Genomic DNA, 21646 nt, shown 5'->3' on the forward strand with positions numbered 1-21646 from the left:
AAATTATAGTATATCACAATCAAAATGCATTAACTCTGGCAAGTCTGTATATAGTATGATGCATTATCATAATCAATAAGAATTTTAAGGTGCATCTGATAATCTCACTCTTGGGACCAGTAACTGATTAGGTTTCATTACATTATCCTATTCATTGTAAAATATTTTTACCCCATCTTGGCTTTACTTTAACACATTATTTTTATTTAGTACAAGTGCATTGTTCTTTTGAACACTTGTTACTTTAGATTTCAAATTGTGAACTGTGCATTTTTCTTCAATTTTTTAAAAAATAATTAATACAGTTACTCACCCCCGCCCCCCGTTCCTATTTTAGCTGATTTATGGCTAACTTATGTATTCTGTTGTGGTGTTTATATACTTATTTGTGTATTACAGGGTCTGAGGAACAAGCCGAAAAAAACAGGACATGTGAAGCCAGATCTCATAGATGTTGATCTTGTAAGAGGTAGGGTTTGAGTTAGTAAATGCTGAATTTGTTAGTACTTTAACTTTCTGGCGACAGTTATTTAAAAAATAAAGAAAGAAAGAAATTGCTTTTATCCTGTTAGCCTTGGAGTGAATATTGGGCATAAACTATAAAAAATGAGAAATAACCTTCAGCTAAAGAAAGACCTGAAAACGTTTGTCTCCTTTTTGCAGCTAAGGTAAAATGAGTTGTTCTTCGAGTGGTCCTTGTGGGTGCTCCACAATAGGTGTCGGGCTTGCCCGGCGCCGCAGATGGGAATTCTTCTAGCAGTTTCTATTGGATCGCGCATGTGCCGATGCGCGCCGCTCCCTTGCGCGCCCTCGGTCATGTGCGCGATCCTGTCCCCGCCAGTTCCTTCTCAACTGCCATCGGCTGCAGACAGAATCTGCTCCGGCTAAAGCCTGAGACAGATAAGATAGTTGTTTTTATGTGTTAGTTCGTTGTTTGTCACTATTATACAAAAAAAAAAAAAAAAGAAAAAAGAAAAAGGAAAGAAAAGAGCATATTAAATAGCAGAGAGAAGAGGAACGAAGGAGAGAGGGGTGGACAATAGGCTGTTAAGCCGTCCACTGCCCTGAAGGCCGTGAATGTTATTTTGGGTTAGAAAGCACTGATTAGTGGCTAAGTGCCCTATTAACAGTAAAGACTCACCGTGATGGCTTCCTCGGGGTTTAAGAAGTGTGAGTCACGCCGCGAGGCTATGCTGGCCTCAGATGGGCATAGTGAATGCATTCGTTGCCTGGGGAAGTCTCATGTTACCCAGAAATGTTCCCACTGTGCTAAGCTTACAGCCAGGGCCAGGAAGGACAGAGAAATGAGGCTCAAAATGATCTTGTTTGATAAGGCCCTCCAGCCTGAGCCGCCGGAGAAGCCTCACACAGAAGGGCCCTCTGGGTCGCATAAAAGGAAGGCAGCCTCTTTGACCCCCTCTGTGCAGAAGAGGGGGAAACTCTCCCCAGCTCGATCCTTGCTGGCGGTCCCAGCAAGCAGGATGGGTGGAACGCAGAGCCCCCAGCCATGAGCTGATGAAAGCGGCAGCGCAGCAGTGGACGTGGCCAAGGCTGGGCCTCCGACTATACAGCAGGCGGCACAGAAGGCGCTGCGAGCGCCAGCACGGCAAGCACCGGAATCAGCGGCGCCGACAATGCGGGGGCACCCAGCACGGGGCCTACCGGCGCCGGAGGAAGCTACTCGCGCGGCACTGCTGTTGACGGTGCCGAGCGCGGCGCCGACAACGGGGCCGAGATCCCCAGCACGGGAGGGGGCGGTGCCCACCCTGCAAGGGAGGGGCAAGGCTAGAGCTAAAACCCGGCACCTTAGTCCATCTCCAGGCGGGCCTGCGATGCCCTTATCACCCAGCCCCCCTCCCGAGATATATATGCCGCCCTGCTGGGCGGCAACTCCATCGGCTTATTTCGGGCCTCACTCTCTGTTCCTCCAACCAATTTCGCTGTGGCTCAGGCCACCATCATTTTTGGGCATGGATCCCCTTGAGTACTATCACAAACCAGCTTCACCACTATCAATGTCGTCACGGAGATCCCGCTCTCCCAGACATCATGGGTACACTGCCCGATCGTGGTCCAGGTCTCCATCACTGGGCCCTCGCCCATGTTGCTATGGTCGTCCTCGTCATGCTGAACACAGACACCGCAGGTCTAGATCCAGGGGCAGGTCCTCTCCTACTACTCGTCAATACTCCCGTGTTTCCTCTCGCTCTGGGACAGGAACACAGTTGTCCCAGGGGGAATTAGGGCCAGAGTCCCCAGACTTCCCTTCACAGCCCACCAGGGAGCAAGTATACCACCGAACTCAGGAGCCAGAGGATTTGGGTGAGGCTTACCCCAGTGGTTCCTCCTCATCCTCCCCAGATGAGGCCATTGCCCCCGGGGATGTCTCCCCTTCGGATGACCTTAAACAATTCCAGGAGCTGTTCAAAAGAGTAGAATTCACGCAGGACATTCAAATAGCAGAGGTGCAGAAGAAGCACCATAAACTCCTGAAAAATTTGAGACCACGGCTTCATCTAAAATCGCTATCCCGCTGGACGAAGCCATTATGGAGTCAGCCACTAACATATGGCAGACTCCGGCCTCTATTCCGCCTACGAACAAGAGAGCGGATAAGAAGTACTTCGTCATAGCCAAGGGCATGGAGTTCCTGTTTAGCCACCCACAACCCAATTCTTTGGTGGTCGAATCGTCCCAGCAGAGGTCGAAGACGTCTCAGTACAAATCAGGGGGGGTCGGACAAAGATGCTAAGAAATTAGAGCTGTTCGGCAGGAAGGTCTACTCCTCCTCTACCCTATTATTGAGAGTGGCAAATTACGCGGCACATCTATCAAACCATAACTTTGACAATTACTCTAGACTCACTCCTCTCATGGATTCACTTCTGGAGGACAAGAAGCCAGTGTTAAAGGCGATTGTCCAAGAGGGCTACGCGGCGTCGCGGACGGGAGTCCAGATTGCCCTGGACGTGGTGGACACAGCGGCACGTTCAACAGCTGCAGCAGTGGTAATGCGTAGGGAATCCTGGCTCCAGACGTCCGGTATCCCCAGAGACCTACAGGCGAAGATCGTGGATCTTCCTTTTGGCAAAGACTCGAGGGCCACACTTAAGACTTTGGGTATTTATACTCCCCCATACAAGAAGAAGAAATTTTATCCTCAGCAAAGACGCTACGCTTACCAACCGGAGTGCGCACAATATCAGCAAGGCTATGACCAAGGGCGCCATCAACAGGAGCAGCAGTACAGGGCCCCCAGGCGACGTTCTCAACAAAGCCGTACACCCTTGGGGCAACCCCAGAAACAGCAAGTTTGACGGGTATGTCGAGCACTGCACTATCAACACCATCGCTCAATGCCATTCTCATCTCATGTTCCGTCATCGCCTCAAACCGTTCCTCTCCCAATGGCAAAAGACACTGGAGACACTGGAACAGTCCACACAGGAGATCCACTTCCTGGACACCACGGTGCTCATACACGATGGCCACATCAATACCACCCTGTACTGTAAACCTACTGACCGCTACGCCTACCTTCATGCCTCCAGCTTCCATCACAGACACACCACACGATCCATTGTCTACAGCCAAGCACTAAGCTATAACCGCATTTGCTCCAACCCCTCCGACAGAGACAAATACCTACAGGATCTCTACCAAGCATTCCTGAAACTGCAATACCCACCTGAGGAAGTGAAAAAACAGATCAACAGAGCCAGACGTGTGCCACGAAGCCTCTTACTACAGGACAAGCCCAAGAGAGAAACCAACAGAACACCACTAGCCATCACCTACAGTCCTCAGCTAAAACCTCTACAGCGCATCATCAGGGTTTTACAACCCAACCTGGACAATGATCCCCCACTTTCACAGGCCTTGGGAGGCAGACCAGTCCTTGCCCACAGACAACCTGCCAACCTGAAGCAAATCCTAACCAGCAACTATACACCGCACCACAGTCACTCTAACTCAGGGACCCATCCATGCAACAAACCTCGTTGCCGGCTCTGCCCCCATATCTACACCAGCAACACCATTACAGGACCTAACCAGATCAGCCACACCATCGTGGGTTCATTCAGCTGCACATCTACCAATATAGTTTATGCCACCATGTGCCGGCAATGTCTCTCTGCTATATACATCGGACAAACTGGACAGTGTACGTAAAAGAATAAACGCACACAAATCAGATATCAGAAATGGCAATATACAAAAACCCATAGGAGAGCGCTTCGATCTCCCAGGCCACACAGTAGCAGACTTAAAAGTAGCTATCCTACAGCAAAAAAATTTCAGGACCAGACTCCAAAGAGAAATTTTCTGAGCTACAATTCATCTGCCAATTCGACGCCCCCAGCTCTGGCTTAAACAAAGACTGTGAATGGCTGGCTAAATACAGAAGCAGCTTCCCCTCCCTTGGTGTTCACACCTCCAGATCAACTGCTGGTAGTAACCCTCTCCCTTGCTGACTGAACTAACCTTGTTATCCCCACCCTTGCTCTGGCTTATTTATACCTGGCCCTGCAGATTTCCAAGACCAGCATCTGATGAAGTGAGTCTGTGCTCACGAAAGCTCATGCTCAGAACTCTTCTGTTAGTCTATAAGGTGCCACAGGACCCTTCGTTGCTGTTACAGATCCAGATTAACACGGCTACCCCTCCGATACTTTTATGTGTAGTGCCACTCCCCCATTAGCACTACCTGTTCTATCCTTCCAGTATTTTTCGTACCCTGGTATGACTGTATCCCATTATTTAATTTCACTGATTTCCTGTGATACCTATTATGTCAATATCCTCCTTCAATATAAGGCACTCTAGTTCACCCATCTTATTATTCAGACTTGTAGCATTTGCATATAGGCACTTGAAACATTTGTCACTATCTGTCTGCCTTTTCCAGATGTATTAGATTCTTTTTCAATTGATCGTTTCTCATTTGATTTTACACATTTTTTATCATCTCCAATCCTCTCTTCCTTAGTAGAGCATAGTGAATCCCTATTTTTAGGCTGTCCCATTAGAGATGCCTTTTTAATGTTAACTGCCAGCAGTTTCGTTCCATTTTGATTTAGGTGGAACCCATCCTTCTTGTGTATGTTCCCCTTTCCCCAAAAGTTTCCCCAGTTCCTAATGAATCCAAACCACCTTCTCCCTACACCATCATCTCAACCACACATTGCGACTCCGAAGTTCTGCCTGCCTACCTTGCTCTGCACATGAAACTGAAAACATTTCAGAGAATACTACCATAGAGGTCCTGGATTTCAATCTTTCTTAGCAGCCTAAATTTAGCCTCCAGAACCTTTCTCCTAGCTTTCCCTATGTCATTGGTACCTACGTGTACCACAACCACCAGCTCTTCCCCAGCACTACATATAAGTCTATCTACATGTCTCGAGAGATCCACAAACTTTGCACCAGACAGGCAAGTCACCATACAGTTCTCCTGGTCATCACAAACCCAGCTGTCTGTATCACTGAGATAGCCGTGTTAGTCTGTATCTTCGAGAAGAAGAAGTAGTCCTGTGGCACCTTTATAGACTAACAGATATTTTGGAGCATAAGTTTTCTTGGGCAAAGACCTGCTTCACCAGATGAAGCAGGTCTTTGCCCAAGAAAACTGATGCTCCAAAATATCTGTTAGGACTTCTTGTTCCAGCTGTCTGTGTTTATAATGATCAAATCCCCCATTGCTAGCTCCTGCCTTTTCCTAATGACTGGTGTTCCCTCCACTGGAGAGGAATCCTCAGTGCAAGAGGATGTTGCAACATCATCTGGAAGGAGGGTCCCAGCTGTGTGATGGTTTCCCTCTGCTCCAGGTCATTGTTCTCCTTCCCTGAGACTTTCACACTTCTCAGCAACACAGGGGCTGTCTGAAAGGAGGTGGGACAGTTCTACAGAGTCCCAGAAAGCCTCATCTGCATATCTTTCTGCCTCCATTAATTCCTCCAATTCAGCCACCCTGGCTTCCCAAGCCTCTGTGCAGTCTCTGAGGGCCAGGAGTTCCTTGCATTGAATGCACACACATGCCATCTGTCCATAATGCAGATAATCATACATGCTGCATTGGGTGCAATGAACAGGACAACCCCTACTCTGCTGCTGGGCTTCTGACTACACTTTTTCCTACAGAAAACTTAATTGTTGATAGTGTTTTTATTTAAATTGAGTGGTTTTTGTTTTAGTTTAATTTAAAAGAGGTTTTAAAGAATGCCAAATGTATCTAGCCCCCTTCAAATTCCCCTTCTAAACTCTTACATGAAACTCCCTCTTAGCTGCTCCTGTTAGCTCACAAACTCCCTGGTTGCTTTACTAGCAGGCTTCATGTAGCGTTGGCATTCCTAAGAGCCCCACGTAGTATTTTATAAAACCCTTCATATGTTAGTCCTTCAGTACTGAAGCAGTAACCTCTGATCCTATGCCTCTGCCCCACACTTAAAATTAGGCAGGGCATGCTCAGTGTCCAACTGGAATAGGGACAGGAGCATTTTAATAGAGGCTTCTCAGATATGGACCTGTCTTTGAAATACATCTGCCAGAGATGGTCTTTGATGCAGTTCAGGTCTCATTTATTTTTGGCAGGACTATCCTTTTAAAACTATCATCCCTCTCTTCCATTTTCTTATTTGTTGTTGCCACCTTTTCATTTCTAGAAATTGTGTTAACTGGGAACTGAGCTGTCACTTATTTGTGGCTTGCCTGAATGGTGGTGCCATTTTCCCTATTCCAGTTCTTTCGGGCGGGAGGGTGGTGTTTTTGTCTGTACTGACTTTTTTTTTTTTTGATTCTTTATCAACTGGTGTCCCTATAGGCTCTCCATTTCAGACGGCAGTGTATGCCAATGCCATCAATCGGAGATTTTACTAGCAGTGTCTGGTTGGGGTGTGCATGTGCAGGAGCTATTTAGTGGCATATCTCTTATGCATATACCCTGACCCCCACAGTTACTTCTCAATCATCTTCAGCTTGAGGTAGAATCCACTAGCATTGTCCCTACTTACTACAATTTTATTTTAGGATTTAGGACAGTCCTTCTAGTGTTCAGAAGTTAGTTACCTTGAATTAAGTATATTTAGTTTGGTTGCATAGTTGTTAATTAAATCCCCACAATCCTTGACAAGTGATGAAAACAAAGATGCTTGGAGAAGTGTGTATCTTGCAAGGATGCCATCCATCTCAGATGGCCACTCTGTGTCCGTTACCTTTGGAGGAATCACACTTCCTTCAGAAAAGTGCTCATTGTAATAATTTCACATTACAATCCACCGAGCTCATAGCCACTTCCTAATGTTAACAATAGGACAAGAACACTTTCAATACAGAGGTGCTGCCATTCAGGCTAGTCACAAAACCCATGATATTTGCCAAAGTTCTAGTAGTAGCAGGAGTGCAGTTGTGCAAAAAATACATAGCCCCTTACTTAGGGGATTGCCTAATTCAGGGCTCCACAAAGACAGAAACATATGTTCCAACAGCCATCCCCCTCTTCCGATACCCGGGGCTATAAGTCATTGAGAAGAAATCCACACTCACTCCAGCACTACTGGAATTCATAGGTGGACTCATCCATGCCTTCCAGTGCCCTTCTTTGCAACAATGAGCTCCCTTACATCTGTGTTGCACACTAGAACATATGGGAGCCACCTTGTTTATGGTCAAACACATCAGTTCACGTATGATGCCGACAAAGATGGTTAAATACAGTCTACAAACCATGAAAGCGCAGCCTAAACAAGAGAATCATACATATCCCAGAGGTGATTCAATCGTTGTTTGGGTGGACAAACTCATTTTACATGTGTATGCAATTCCTGCTTCCATTTCCTTTTACTCCCAAAGAAACAGAATGATAAAGATCTTAACAGAACATACGTGCAATGTTGTCTATATCAATCCCGGGTGGAGTGTGATCTCATTAATTATGTGTGGAATTGGTGCTTAAAGCACAATATTGCTATACATACTAGCCTGCATGAACATTATGGTGGACAAATTCAGCAGAGAGTTTTCACAAGAACACAAATGGGAACTACATGACAAAATTACACAACACATCTTTGGGAGGCAGGCACATCTGTCCACAGACCTGTTTGCCACACAAGCAAACAAGATATACCCATGCTTCTGCTCACGAGCAGGACAAGGAGTGCAATCACTGGGAAATGCATTTCTGATTTTAAAAAAAAAACATGTTTCTCTCCTATATACTTTTTCTCCGGTTCCTCTCCTCTTCAGAGTCATGCACAAAATACAAACTTGCAGGGCCAAGATAATTTTCGTAGTGCCAACATGACAAGCTTGGTTCCTTTACATGAAATACATAGCAATATGAACAACAAGAAGTCTTGTGGCACCTTACAGGCGATTGGATATTTTGGAGCATAAGCTTTTGTGGGCAAAGACCCAGATGCATGAGTGCGGGGTGGTTTCAGAGGGATATTTAAAGAGTGGGGTCCCAGTAAAAGGGAAGGCCAGAGCTGACAAGGTCTATTGAGCAAGGTGGAAATGGCCCAGTATCAACAGTACTTATCAAAAGAGGAAAATACAAGCCAGATCAGACAGGGCTGTGAGCCTTTGTCAGCGTCTAATGGGGAGATGTTAACACCCAGAGCAGAGGTGACTTGTTGTTGTTGTTGTTGTTGTTGAAGCTGCAGGCTAACACGGCTACCTCTCTGATATATAGCAATATGTATACATTCAATATCTCATGGTGACATGATCTCCCATCACAGGATAACAGTCTTATGGCTTATTCCACATACACACTATTGCATAAGGACAAGGTAAATCTGAGGAATCACCCAAAATATTGTCCTTATTCCTTTGTAATCAGCCAACTTATGCTACCCACTTTCCACCCTAAAACACACAGCAATTGGCAAGAGGTGTCCTCTGTTCCCTGGCCGTTTACCTACGTAGGACTAATACATTTCGTAAGCCCTCCAGACTGTCCATGTCAACAACGAAAATGTCCAACAGTGTGGCTGTATCAATACAAAGACTGTCAAAATGGATATCAAACTGCATCCACTTGTGCTACTCTTATGCAACACTGAAGCCCTAACGGGCATAAGAAAACACTTGACAAGGTCTGCAGCAACTTCTACAACATTCCTGCACAATGTGCTCATCTTTCAAACATGCATGAGACATTTGGTAGTTCCTAATTTTTCCATATAGAAGATATGGCTTCTATGTATGCTCACATTTTTATCTCCCTTCTCTAGCAATCAGTATGTTGTTTTTTTTTAGTGGGATTGTATCTTTTAAGAAAGTATCTGCTTAAGCTTGAAATATTTACCAGACATCTGCTACCCAGTTTTATGTATTACCTGAATGTAGACCTACAGGTGGGGTTTCCGCCAACAATGTCCAGGGTCATCACATTGGTAGAAGCCCAACCTTTCACATCAACTTTCACGGAAAGGAAAAGGTGTTGGAATTTCCTCCAGGGTGGAGTTACTGGCCTCTAGTTAGAGCCTTCCAGTATTAACTTCTGACTAGCTAGTAGGTAACTGCAAACTTGAGCTTTCACCCTTCTCGATCTTTTGTACGAATGCTTTGTTTCTGTTTCTTTACAATGCTTGCAGAACTTCTTGGAAGGAGTTGCTGGGAGAAGAAAATAGATTTCTGATACTCTACCAGAGGGTTTCCCATACTTCTTATAGTTGGGGCCTGGTTTTTTTTTCACTACCTTTTTTTGTGGTCCAAAAATATGCACACACATAAGAAAATTAAAAATTAATAAACTTTTGCTGTGTTTTTATTCACGATAACAATCGTACACAGCTATAATTTGTATATTTTCTAAGGACCGGTATTTCTTTTCCAAGGACCAGTACTGGGCTGTGGACCACACTTTGTGAAATGCTGCTCTACCCTATCACCATCCGTAAAGTTTGGCCACTGTGATTCTGCAGGAGTTGATAGTTTTGCCAGTTAAAAAAAGAGCACCATCCACTTGGTTAGTGTGTTTTAACAAGTGTGTCCATTAAATATATCTGTAGCTGAGTCTCCATAAACTTTAATTTTGTGCTTGACTATTTGTAATGTATTTAACTCCACTAGAAAAACTGAAGTTATGTGTAACTCAGGAAGGATTATCCAATTTTATTTTAATATAGCAAAATCTAGCATTTGAAAAATAAACGTTCACTTTTCAACAAAAATCCTTAATGGTTTCTTCAATCTATTCATTACTGTAACTGAATTTGAAATTTCAAATTATGTAGTGGGTTGCTTTTATCACAAATGCACCACCCAGGTTTTATTTATTGTATATATGTATCTATCATACAAATGAATTTATACATAAGAAAGCACTTTGATACTATTGTACACAAAGGGTAATCAGAACTTTATTAGATAAGTGTCATTAAAAAATAAAAATTATTCTCTTTAATTTTAGGATCTGCATTTGCTAAAGCAAAACCTGAAAGCCCTTGGACCTCTCTGACCAGAAAAGGAATTGTTCGCGTGGTTTTCTTTCCATTCTTCTTCAGGTGGTGGTTACAAGTAACATCAAAGGTCATCTTTTTTTGGCTGCTCATCCTTTACCTTCTCCAAGGTATAATTGAATAACAAGATAAAATAAAAGCAAATATTTGTTTTAGCCATTTTGAAGATACAGTAGCTTATCAAGTTCAGTCAGTACTGACAAGCTTTAGCATTTTCAAAATGCTATAGGATCGTAATGCACCTTTAACTTATACAAGGCTTCACTACACATAAAAGCTGCTGCTTCTTCAAGTGTTGTCCCTGTAGGTATTCCACGGTAGGAGTTGAGCTCGCCCAGCACCACATCAGAGATTTTTCCTAGCATCACTCAGTGGGGCTGCGCATGCACAATCCCAGCATGTGCCATTTGTGCCACTGGGGATCACACGCACAGCCTCTTCTCTCATCAGTTACTTCATAGCTGCCCTCATCTACAGACTGAGTTTGGTTCTTTCCTGAGACCTTTTAGATAGAAAATATAGTCTATATTTACTAGTTGTTTGTTCTTATAGCCATAGGTATTCTGTTACCTATAAAATGAAAATAAGAGTTTTCTTTGTCAGTTTCATGATTCTGTACATAGTTCGCTGATGTGACTTGTTACAAGAAGATAACAAAAAACAGAGATATTTGTAACGCTGGGTTTAAAAAAATGCTGTGTAAGTGCAGCGATCTGTTGCCTTGGAGAGGCTCACATTCTTCAGAAATGCTCTCATTGTAAGAGCCTTACTGTGAGAGCTAGAAAAGATAGGGAGCTGTGACTAAAAATGCTCCTTTTGATAAAGCTCTTTAACCGATGCTAGACCTAAAACTATTGTATCTCTGGCACAAACACTGTGTCATGCCTCTAGCAAAAATAACAGCTCTAACAAAGCCCCTCATTTGACTCCATCAACATGTGTGCCTCCTCAGCTACATGGCAAGGTAAAGGATAACAGCTGCAGTACCACAACTGGCTTTTGATTCTTGGTCTTCAGGACATGTATTTCCATGTTCCCATCCAGCCCAAACACTGGAAATACCTCAGATTTATGGTGGGTGGACAAGACTTCGAGTACAGGGAGGCCACTACTCATGTTGACCCCAGTTCTTGGCTATATTTTCACTGCCTTCAACATTGGCTGGCGTCACTATATATTGCCACCGGACTTCACGTATACAGGCAGGTGATGATACCTCAAAAAGTAATCAAGTTTTTCTATGCTGGTGGACTCAAGAATGAAACATTGCAGCAGGGGTCCCATTTCACCACACTCAACCAGCTCATCAAATCACAACAGACGTTTTGGATCTTGGCTGGAGAGCACATTGTCAGCAATATTACATCCAAGGTTGTTAGACCAAAGGTGAACAGAGACTACATATCAGCCTTCTTGAGATACAAGTTGCTTTCAATGCTTGCAAATACTTTCAACCGCATATTCAAAATGAGACCATATGGATCCTCATGGACAATACCACAACAGTGTTTTATCAATTGTCAGGAAGGAGCCCAATCACAATTGCTTTGTGCAGAGGCCATAAAACTATGGAATTGGTGTATTAGGCACAACATCATCCTCACAGCATCATACCTGCCAGGAATGAGCAATACATTTGCATACTGAGTCATCTTTTCTCCCTGGACGGTGACTGGGAACTCCACCACAAAGTGACCCAACACCTTTTTCAGATGTGGAGTCATCCAGCTGTGGATCTGTTTGCAACACTGGAAAACTAAATGCAGGTGATATTGTTTGAGAGCAGGCAAAGGCCACAAATGTCTGTGAAATGCCTTTGTCCACACTTGGAATACTCACCCTCCTGTATGCCTTTCCACCCATTCCTCTGGTCGCTAGAGTCCTCAGGAAAATCCAGATAGACGGAGCACAAATCATCCTCATTGCTTCCACATGTCCCAGACAGATCTGGTTTCCTTTAACCTCTCACCTGTCTCATCATCCTCCTTACCTGCTTCCCAGCCATCTGGACTTACTATCTCAGAGCAAAGATTCCATGCTTCACCCTGGACTGCATAATCTCCATCTGACAGCACGGTTTCTGTGTGGCTCCCAGAAGACACACATCACTACTCCCAACAAGTGAGAGAGGTGCTTTTACAGAGCAGATAAGAAATGACACGCAAAACTTACCTCTCTAAGTGGATAGTAACAGAGAGGTAGCCATGTTAGTCTGTATCTTAGCAAAACAAAAAAGCCGTCATGTACTTTAAAGACTAACAAAATAATTTATTAGATGATGAGCTTTCATGGGGCAGACCCACTTCTTCAGATAGTGCTATACTGGTACTGCTTCTTGTTCTGGTGCTCTGAAAGGGGCATACAAACCACAAAAGCCCCAATGCATATGATTTCTTGGCTACATTCTTTACCTAAAAGACACACACCTATTACTGTCTTCACTCCAAATCCACCTTTTGGTGATAACAGCCTTCCATCCCCCTGTAGAAGGCTTATCAGTGTTCACTCACCCAATTTGTGAAGAGGCTTTGAAAAGGCTTACAAAACAGTATGTCTCATAAATCCATACCTCCAGCTTGGGGCTTGGAACTTGTCCTTTGTACCTTGATGAGACCATCATTCGAGTCAATGGCCACTGTATGTAAGAGAGCACTATGATTGCTTGGAACTCCAGTACATAGATGGAGAAAAGCCTGTTGAGAATCTGTGGGTCAAGCTTAGTGGTGTAGGCAACACTGGAGATGTGGTGGTTTGTGTCTGCTACAGGCCGCCAAATCAGGATGATGAGGTAGATGAAGCTCTTTTTGGACAACTGAGGGAAGTTTCTGGATCGCAAGCGCTTGTTATCATGGGGGACTTTAATTACCCTGACATCTGTTGGGAGACCAATACAGCGGTACACAAGCAGTCCAGGAAGTTTCTGAAGAATGTTGGGGATCACTTCTTGGTACAAGTGCTGAAGGACCCGACCAGAGGTCGTGCGCAGCTCAACCTGCTGCTTACAAACAGGGAGGAACTAATAGGGAAGGTAGAGGTGGGTGACAACCTGGGAAGCAGTGATCATGAGGTGGTAGACTTCAGGATCCTGACTAAAGGAAGGAAAGAGAGCAGTAAATTACAAACCTTGGACTTCAGAAAAGCAGACGTTGACTAATTCAGGAACCTGATGGGTGGAATCCCCTTGGATGCTACCATGAAGGGAAAAGGAGTCCAGGAAAACTGGCAGTATTTTAAGGAAGCCCTATTGAAAGTGCAGAAAGAAACCATCCCCATGTGCAGCAAGAGAAGTAAATATGGCTTACTGGTGAAATCCTTGGAAAAATTAGGCACAAAAAGGGAGCTTACAAAAAGTGGAAACTTGAACAAATGTCTAGGGAGGGATATAAATGTATAGCTCGAGAATGCAGGGCAGTCATCAGGAAGGCAAAAGCGCAAGTGGAATTGCAACTCGCGAGGAATGTGAAGGATAACAAGAAACGTTTCTACAGGCATGTTAGCAAGAAGAAGGTGATCAGAGAGGGCGTGGGGCCCCTACTGGATGAGGAAAGTAACCCAGTGACAGATGATGTAGGGAAGCTGAAGTACTTAATGCTTGCTTTGCCTCTGTCTTCACGGACAAGGACAGCTCCTCGACTAATGTGATAAGTGATGCACTGTGGGATGAAGGTGGACAGCCGTTGGTGGGGAACGAACAGGTTAGAAGCTATCTAAAAAAGCTAAATGTACATAAATCCATGGGCCCGGACCTAATTCATCAGAGGGTTCTGAGGGAGTTGGCTTATGTCATTGACAAGCCCTTGGCCATTATCTTTGAAAAGTCGTGGAGATCACGAGCGATCCCGAATGATTGGAAAAAGGCAAATGTAGTGCCCATCTTTCAAAAATGGAAGGATGATCCAGGGAACTATAGGCCGGTCAGTCTTACATCAGTCCCTGGAAGAATCATGGAGGGGCTCCTCAAGGAAGTTTTGAGGCACTTGGAGGAGGGAAAAGTGATCAGGAGTAGTCAGCATGGATTCATGAAGGGCAAGTCAAGCCTGACCAATCTGATTAGTTTCTAGAATGAGATTATTGGCTCTGTGGATAGGGGAAGAAATCAATGGATGTGATTTATCTTGACTTTAGCAAAGCTTTTGATACGGTCTCCCACAATATTCTTGTCAGCAAGTTAAAGGAATGTGGACTGGATAAATGGACGGTAAGATGGATAGAAAGCTGGCTAGAAGGTCGGGACCAGCGGGTAGTGATCAACGGCTCAATGTCGGGATGGCAGTCAGTTTCTAGTGGAGTGCCCCAAGGTTCGGTTCTGGATCCTGTTCAGTTCAACATATTTATCAATGGCCTGGATGAGGGGTTGGATTGCACCCTCAGCAAATTTGCTGATGACACTAAGCTAGGGGGAGAGGTAGATACGCTGGCGGGTAGGGATAGGGTCCAGAGTGACTTAGACAAATTGGAAGACTGGGCCGCAAGAAATCTGATGAGGTTCAATAAGGACAAGTTCAGAGTCCTGCACTTGGGCGGGAAGAATCCCAAGCATTGTTACAGGCTGGGGTCCGACTGGCTTAGTAGTAGTTCTGCAGAAAAGGACCTGGGAGCTGTAGTGGACGAGAAGCTGGACATGAGTCAACAGTGTGCCGTTGTAGCCAAGAAGGCTAATGGCATATTAAGTTGCATCAAGAGGAGCGTGGCCAGTAGATCCAGAGAAGTGATTATTCCTCTTTCGTTGGCTTTGGTGAGGCCGCATCTGGAGTACTGTGTCCAGTTCTGGGCCCCAGTTATAGGAAGGATGTGGATGCACTGGAGAGGGTCTAGCGGAGGGCGACCAAAATAATTTGGGGGCTGGAGGTTATGACCTATGAAGAAAGGTTGAGGGAATTGGGTCTGTTTAGTCTGCAGAAGAGAAGACTGAGGCGGGGACTTGATAAGAGGTTTCAACTTACTGAAGGGAGGTTGCAAAGAGGCTGTTCACAGTGGTCACAGATGACAGAACACAGAACAATGGTCTCAAATTGCAGTTGGGAAGGTCCAGATTGAGCATTAGGAAAAACTTTTTCACTAGGAGGGTGGTGAAGCATTGGAATGGTCTACCCAGGGAAGTAGTGGAGCCTCCATTCCTGGAGGTGTTTAAGTCTTGGCTTGACAAAGCCCTGGCTGGGCTGATCTGATGGGTTTGGTCATGCCTTGAGCAGGGGTCTGGACTTGATGGCTTTTTAGGTCTCTTCCAGATCTATTGTTCTATGATTCTGTGTTCTCTAGCTATGTTAACAGTGAAACCCTGTTTCTAGTGACTATAACATCAGCTCAAAGAGTGAGAGAGAGAGAGCTGCTTTGACTTACATTCCACCATACACAATCTCCCATAAATACAAAGTGATATTATGACCCCAGCCTTCCTTTCTAGATAAAGTGTTCTCTCAATTCCACATCAGCAAAGCTATAATCCTTCCTATCATCTATTTTATGCCTCACGCTTTCCATATGGAGGCCAAACTGCACACACTAGATGTCAAAAGGGCTATGTCTTTCTACATAGACAGGACACTGTTGTTTGGAAAATCGCAAAGGCTGTTCTTATCCATCACAGGCAGGTCAAAGGGACTGCCCTTGTCGTCTCAACGTATATAGAGACTTAGATCTACATGCATAGTGCAATGTTTTTCTATTCGAAATAAACCCATGCTGGCATTTCCAAGAGCACATTTTATGACCTCAGTAGGAACACTGACATCCTCCCTATAGAGACTACCTGTAATAGAACAGGGTTTCTGGGCACAGCTAGAGAAATCAATCTAGGGTAATTTTGCTTAAAATTTGAGCTACTTACAGCCCAAGGCTGTAATTTCCTTCTCACTAAGGCAAATCCAGCCAGACACACCAATGCTTCTGCCAACCCCTTGGCCAGCCAGAAACCACACAACAAGCCCGCAGACTTGTCAGCTGCTATACCAGCCCAGACCAATAACCCCACCCCCCAAATTAAGTTGTGTGGTTATTAAACCTGTTTTACCCGAAACCACACAGAATCTTCTGGGTCCAAAAGGGTCCAGCCCCAGTTCCTGGTCAGTATATACTTGGATCTTACCCAGAAGCAACACACTTACCAATCCTTTAGATTTAAATATCTAAAGATTTATTATTATAAAAAAGAAGGAACATGGTTAGAGAGAAGAGTTGTTAATACTTTACATACATCAATCATAACTACTGATACAGGCCAGCAGTATTATTTGCTGATTCTTGAAAGTCTCTAAAAGTTTATTTGAGGTTACATAGTTTTAGTTATTGGAGCATTGTAGATCCGGCCTTCTGGGGCCCACATGCTTGGGAAATGGACCGTTGGAGACCAAAAGACAAAGGATCCAACATGGACACTGCTAAGTCCACACCATTGTTCAATCTTGTGTGCAGGGACCCAAACCCTTTCTTCTTCCCATAGTCCCTTGAAGGTCTGTCCTCACTTAACTCAGGTGGATTGTTGCGGAAAACTACAATTGGATGAATCCTCAAATTTCTGAGATGGACCTGTTCCTTTGTTTCAGTCCAGGTCACCTGACCAGTGGGGTGCAGTCCATTGACAAGTCCCAAGCACCTGGGATGTGGATTTGATGCCTGAGCACCTGGTTTCTACATCATTGTTTAAATCAGTGTTCTGGCTGGGACTGAGTTCACACCTATACGAAGCTTAGCACTAAAACATTTTCTACTACAGCTACACAGCTAAAATCTGTAACTTTACCTACATATGTGATATAGACACATAAAGAGCATACACAGATTCAGGCATCATCAGCTCACACAGTGCTGCCCTTCCTGCCCCTCAATATTTGGGGCCAATAGCCACACTGGCCATTAAAGTGGCTTCCAGACCCAATGTAAAAATTCAGTCATGTGACAGTGCCCTTACAAGACATATGTTGTGCAACCACATGGTCCTCTAAGCACATGTTCATGACACATTATACAATACAGTCTCATGCAGACATAGCTTGTTGGCAGTAGCTAAAGCAGTACTGTCTACAATTGTTGCACTGAATCAAAATTCACCATCCAGTGGGGTGGGGGGGGGAGTACTACTCTACAGTCACCTACCGTGGAGTACTCATGGGGACAGCATTCAAAGAAGAAAGAGAAATTTCTCACTTTGTGTAGTAACAGTGGTTTTTAGAGATGTGTCCCCCTGTGGGTGCTCTATGTCCTACCCACCTCCCCTCTACTTGGTGCAATATGTATCGTTAGGACATCAGTGAAATAACTGAGGAGAGAGCAGGGCTGTGCACACGATCCCTGGTGGTGCAAATGGCACCCCACTGAGTGCTGCTAGGAAAAATCTCCCTGGTGTGGTGCTGGATGAGCCCAACACCTATTGTGGAGCACCAACAGGGACACACATCTCAAAGAACCATTGTTACTGCACAAAGTGAGTAACTTCAGTTTTCCATTAATCACCTCATAAGTCCTGGGAAAAGGTGTTTGTAGGGAAGTGGTGATGAGGTTTGGAGAAAACATTGACATGAGCACCTAACATTGTGGCCACTAGGCTTTGGGGAGAGGCTCCAGGACTTTCTAAATCACACAGGGAGGCATGTAGCCATCCAGGATTGGGAAGGCATAATGGGGTGTCTTGAAGCCATTTTAGCTCCTCTTTCACTTGAACAGTGACATCTGTGCTGTGCTTCCATCCTCTCTGATACATTTTATGCAAATAAGGTGGGTGTGTGGATACACTGAAGTTCCTTCCTGCAATTGTCTAAAACGTTCATCAGAACGAGCGAATTCATTTGTAGTAGTTTTTGTAATTTTTTCTCAAACCTCAACTTTCCAAAGGAAACATTTATATATGTGCTCTGTTCTGATTGTTGGATCAGTGAGCTCCTGTACCTCAAGACGCTTCTCTGAAGTATGAACACTTCTTAGGTTAGCAGTTCCCACAGGTGCCACATTTCTTGATGCATGAATATTCAGTTTATATAGGTTTCTTATGAGCAACTATAGGAAATAGTTGCACCAGGATGTTTTCCATGAAACAAGCTGATATTCTGGTTTAGAGGATTCATGTGATGTTTGAGAGAGAGAGAGAGAGAGAAAATCAGAAATGTTCCATAAAATTAAATACATCTGTCCGTTTCATTACAATTCCAAAATTGTGTAAATATGCCATGTTATGGTCTATGTATAGATGAAGATAAATTTGTAACAGATGTGATGGTATGAATTAATTAATACTGTCCTATATTTGTTCATTTATTATAAGTAACCCATTTAAACATTTCTTCCAGTTATTCTCCGAGCTCATCAGACCTGGAAATTGCAACATATAATTGATATATCAAACTGGGTGTCATTTTACCTCTTAAGATTAGAGTAGAATCTGCAACCTGCCACTTAACAATGCAAGTTGTTTTTGGGGGTATATATTTAGCTCAAAGGAGTTAAGAGCTTTTCTAAAATGTTGCAAATGATCTCTGGTAATCTGAACAGTATTCATTTTGTGAAATATCCTTGCTATTTGTCCATTGGAGAATTTCAAGTCAATTCAGACACTGAATATTTTTTTTGCAGTTGCCGCAATAGTATTATTCTATACAGCAGCAAACCCACACAATATACCTCTGACAGAAGTAATCGGACCAATATGGCTCATGTTGCTTCTTGGAACTGTGCATTGCCAGATTGTTTCAACTCGAACTCCTAAACCACCACCTAGCACAGGGGGTAAAAGAAGAAGGTATGGTCTGCATTACAATGTTTATTGGTTAGGATAATGAATGGATACATGGAATTATTTTGGAATATACAATCTCTGAAACATTTTGAAATTTTTTTTTCTTACAAAAGAGTATGATACGCATTATCTTTAAGAAATTTGAGCACTATTTATATTTTTATTAGACTTAAGAAGTAGGTGTTAAAAATGTCTGTCTTGTGATTTCACCTTTAAATAGCTATGTATTGAACCTTACCTTTTTTGCCTCAAATGGCGTCACTAAATATTAGTAAAGTGACTGTTCTGTAAATATGAATGTAAACATATTTTCTTCAGTACTCAATACAGATCAATAATCTTCCTATTGCAAGCACAAATTAAAAGAAAAAACAGTATAACCATAAACACGGTCCCCATTCTATCAACTCTTACGTAAATAGAGTTTACTACTATAAGTTGTTGAAATTGGTGGGACTACTCCCAACAGTAAATTTTGCAGTTTTGAGCCCTTAGTATTTAGTGGAATTGCATGTTTTGTGTAGAAGGAATTTTATAGTAAAAATCTAGTGTTCTAAGTTGCTAAATGTTTTGAAATATTACAACAAAATAGTAAATTATTAGATGAAAATATATTTTCAAAAGTCTTATTTTGCATGCTTACAAAAATTGCTGAACACATTATAGAGTTAGTGGATTATATTTATAAAGATGCCTTCCAATTTTAATCTCTTCTGATGAAGGAAATTAAGGAAAGCAGCACATTTGGAAGTACATAGGGAAGGAGATGGCTCTAGTACCACAGATAACACACAGGAGGGAACAGTGCAGAGCTTCGGTACAAGCACCCCTTACAGTATTGGCGCTGTCTTCAGAGATATCTGGCATGCTGCTTTCTTTTTATCAGGGTTTGTATATATTTAAGGCTATGTGTGTTTTAGATTTGCAATATCCCTTTTCTTAAAAAGTAAAATTTGATCATATTTCTATCAAATGTTTTTCCATCACCAGACTTTTCTTTTTTTCTAAGATACATGCATTATTTGAACATGTGTGGATATTCTTTTATAGTTTGACAAATTGCAGTGGAATAACCTATGTAAAATCCCAACTTAATGGCTTAGTTTTACAGATGAGTGAGATGATGCTTGAAGGAGTAATAGCAAGTAAGGGCTACCATAGATAAGACACTTCAGTTTCTCTGTTTTTAAACCCTGCCAGACAATATCTTACTGGTGGCATTGCCTTATTACCCCGTAGCAAAATTTTAAAGGAGTTCCAAGGCATGTTCCAATTCAAATGTGCATGTTTCTTTGTTCCAACTGCATGGCTGTGCAAACAAACTAACACGATAAACAAGCAAAGATTTAAATAAGCTTTTATTGTTCAGCAAGGATCATAGAACACTTAGGGCTTGTCTACGCTACTACCTTCCTTCAAGGGAAGGAGGGTAATTAGGGTGTTGGGAGTTTACTAATGAAGTGCTGCCATGCATAGGTAGCACTTCATTAAGCAAATTTCCCCCTGCAGCAACTTCGAAGTACTGATGGGTGTGCCACGGCTAGATGCGTGCCGGTACTTCAAAGTTTAAAATTTCAGAGTTGCCGCAGGGGGGAATTTGCTTAATGAAGTGCTGCCTATGCACAGCAGCACTTCATTAGTAAACTCCCAACACCCTAATAATCATCCTTCCTTCGAAGGAAGGTGGTAATGTAGACACACACACAGACTAATGAATGGCAATATATACTTCTTAAAATTAAGACTTTGTATGGTTGGAGGAAGAGTATTATTATTGTGCTCTTCAATAGCTTATTTCATTTTCAATATCCAAACTATTGTCCTCAGAAAATCTTGCATAAAAACATTTGATAGCTCTCTAGAATCAAAATGCTAATGCACAATATAGCTGCATTTAAAAATTGGGAAGCATTTAGAAACAGGACATAATACTGTATGTAATATTAGTTGCTCTAAAAGAGAGAAAAGGGATACTGCAGTTTCATACCTGTATGTCTTACTGTGCAAGCCTCATCTTGGTATTAGTACACTAACATGTCTCATTTGTCATTATGTGCTCTTAAACTCTGATAAAGTTTATTCTGTTGTCTAAAGCTAATTACCAGGAACATCATATTGGGTTGCAAGCTTTTAGATATTTTAAAGCACTGGAGATTCTATCCCATTTTAATTTTATATAAATTTTATGTGCATTTTCATTATGTAGTTTGAAAAGCACAGGCAATATTAAACATCAGTAGAAATTTTTTTCAATAAGCCCACACCTAACGAACTGTTCTTTGTGCAGTGTATTTCAGTCGTTTTTCAGCTGATTGTGTGAAGTGCCGAATGTCTTTTACTTTCGTAGAAGTCAGCTGCACTTAGCACCACACGAGATCCAGGCATGTGGCACTCCGGAATTTTTCCTCACCTGTTCAAGGATCAAGAATACACACACACACACACACACACACTC

At 43.1% G+C, this 21646-nt stretch overlaps 1 protein-coding gene across 4 annotated transcripts in view; it reads left to right on the plus strand.

Moving 5' to 3' along the window:
• The window catches only part of PHTF2 (putative homeodomain transcription factor 2), a 143517-nt gene that overhangs the window by 67045 nt on the left and 54826 nt on the right, over nt 1–21646 (plus strand). For 3 of the 4 annotated variants that reach the window (XM_075017208.1, XM_075017224.1, XM_075017217.1), the window contains 4 exons: nt 400–469; nt 10418–10576; nt 19029–19194; nt 19914–20078. In XM_075017208.1, the coding sequence (XP_074873309.1) occupies nt 400–469; nt 10418–10576; nt 19029–19194; nt 19914–20078 (560 nt within the window). The remainder of the gene's footprint in view (nt 1–399; nt 470–10417; nt 10577–19028; nt 19195–19913; nt 20079–21646) is intronic. The other variant, XM_075017234.1, reaches the window with a different exon arrangement.

This window comes from Carettochelys insculpta, chromosome 1 (genome assembly GCF_033958435.1).
Source record: "Carettochelys insculpta isolate YL-2023 chromosome 1, ASM3395843v1, whole genome shotgun sequence".
Lineage (NCBI taxonomy): Eukaryota > Metazoa > Chordata > Testudines > Carettochelyidae > Carettochelys > Carettochelys insculpta.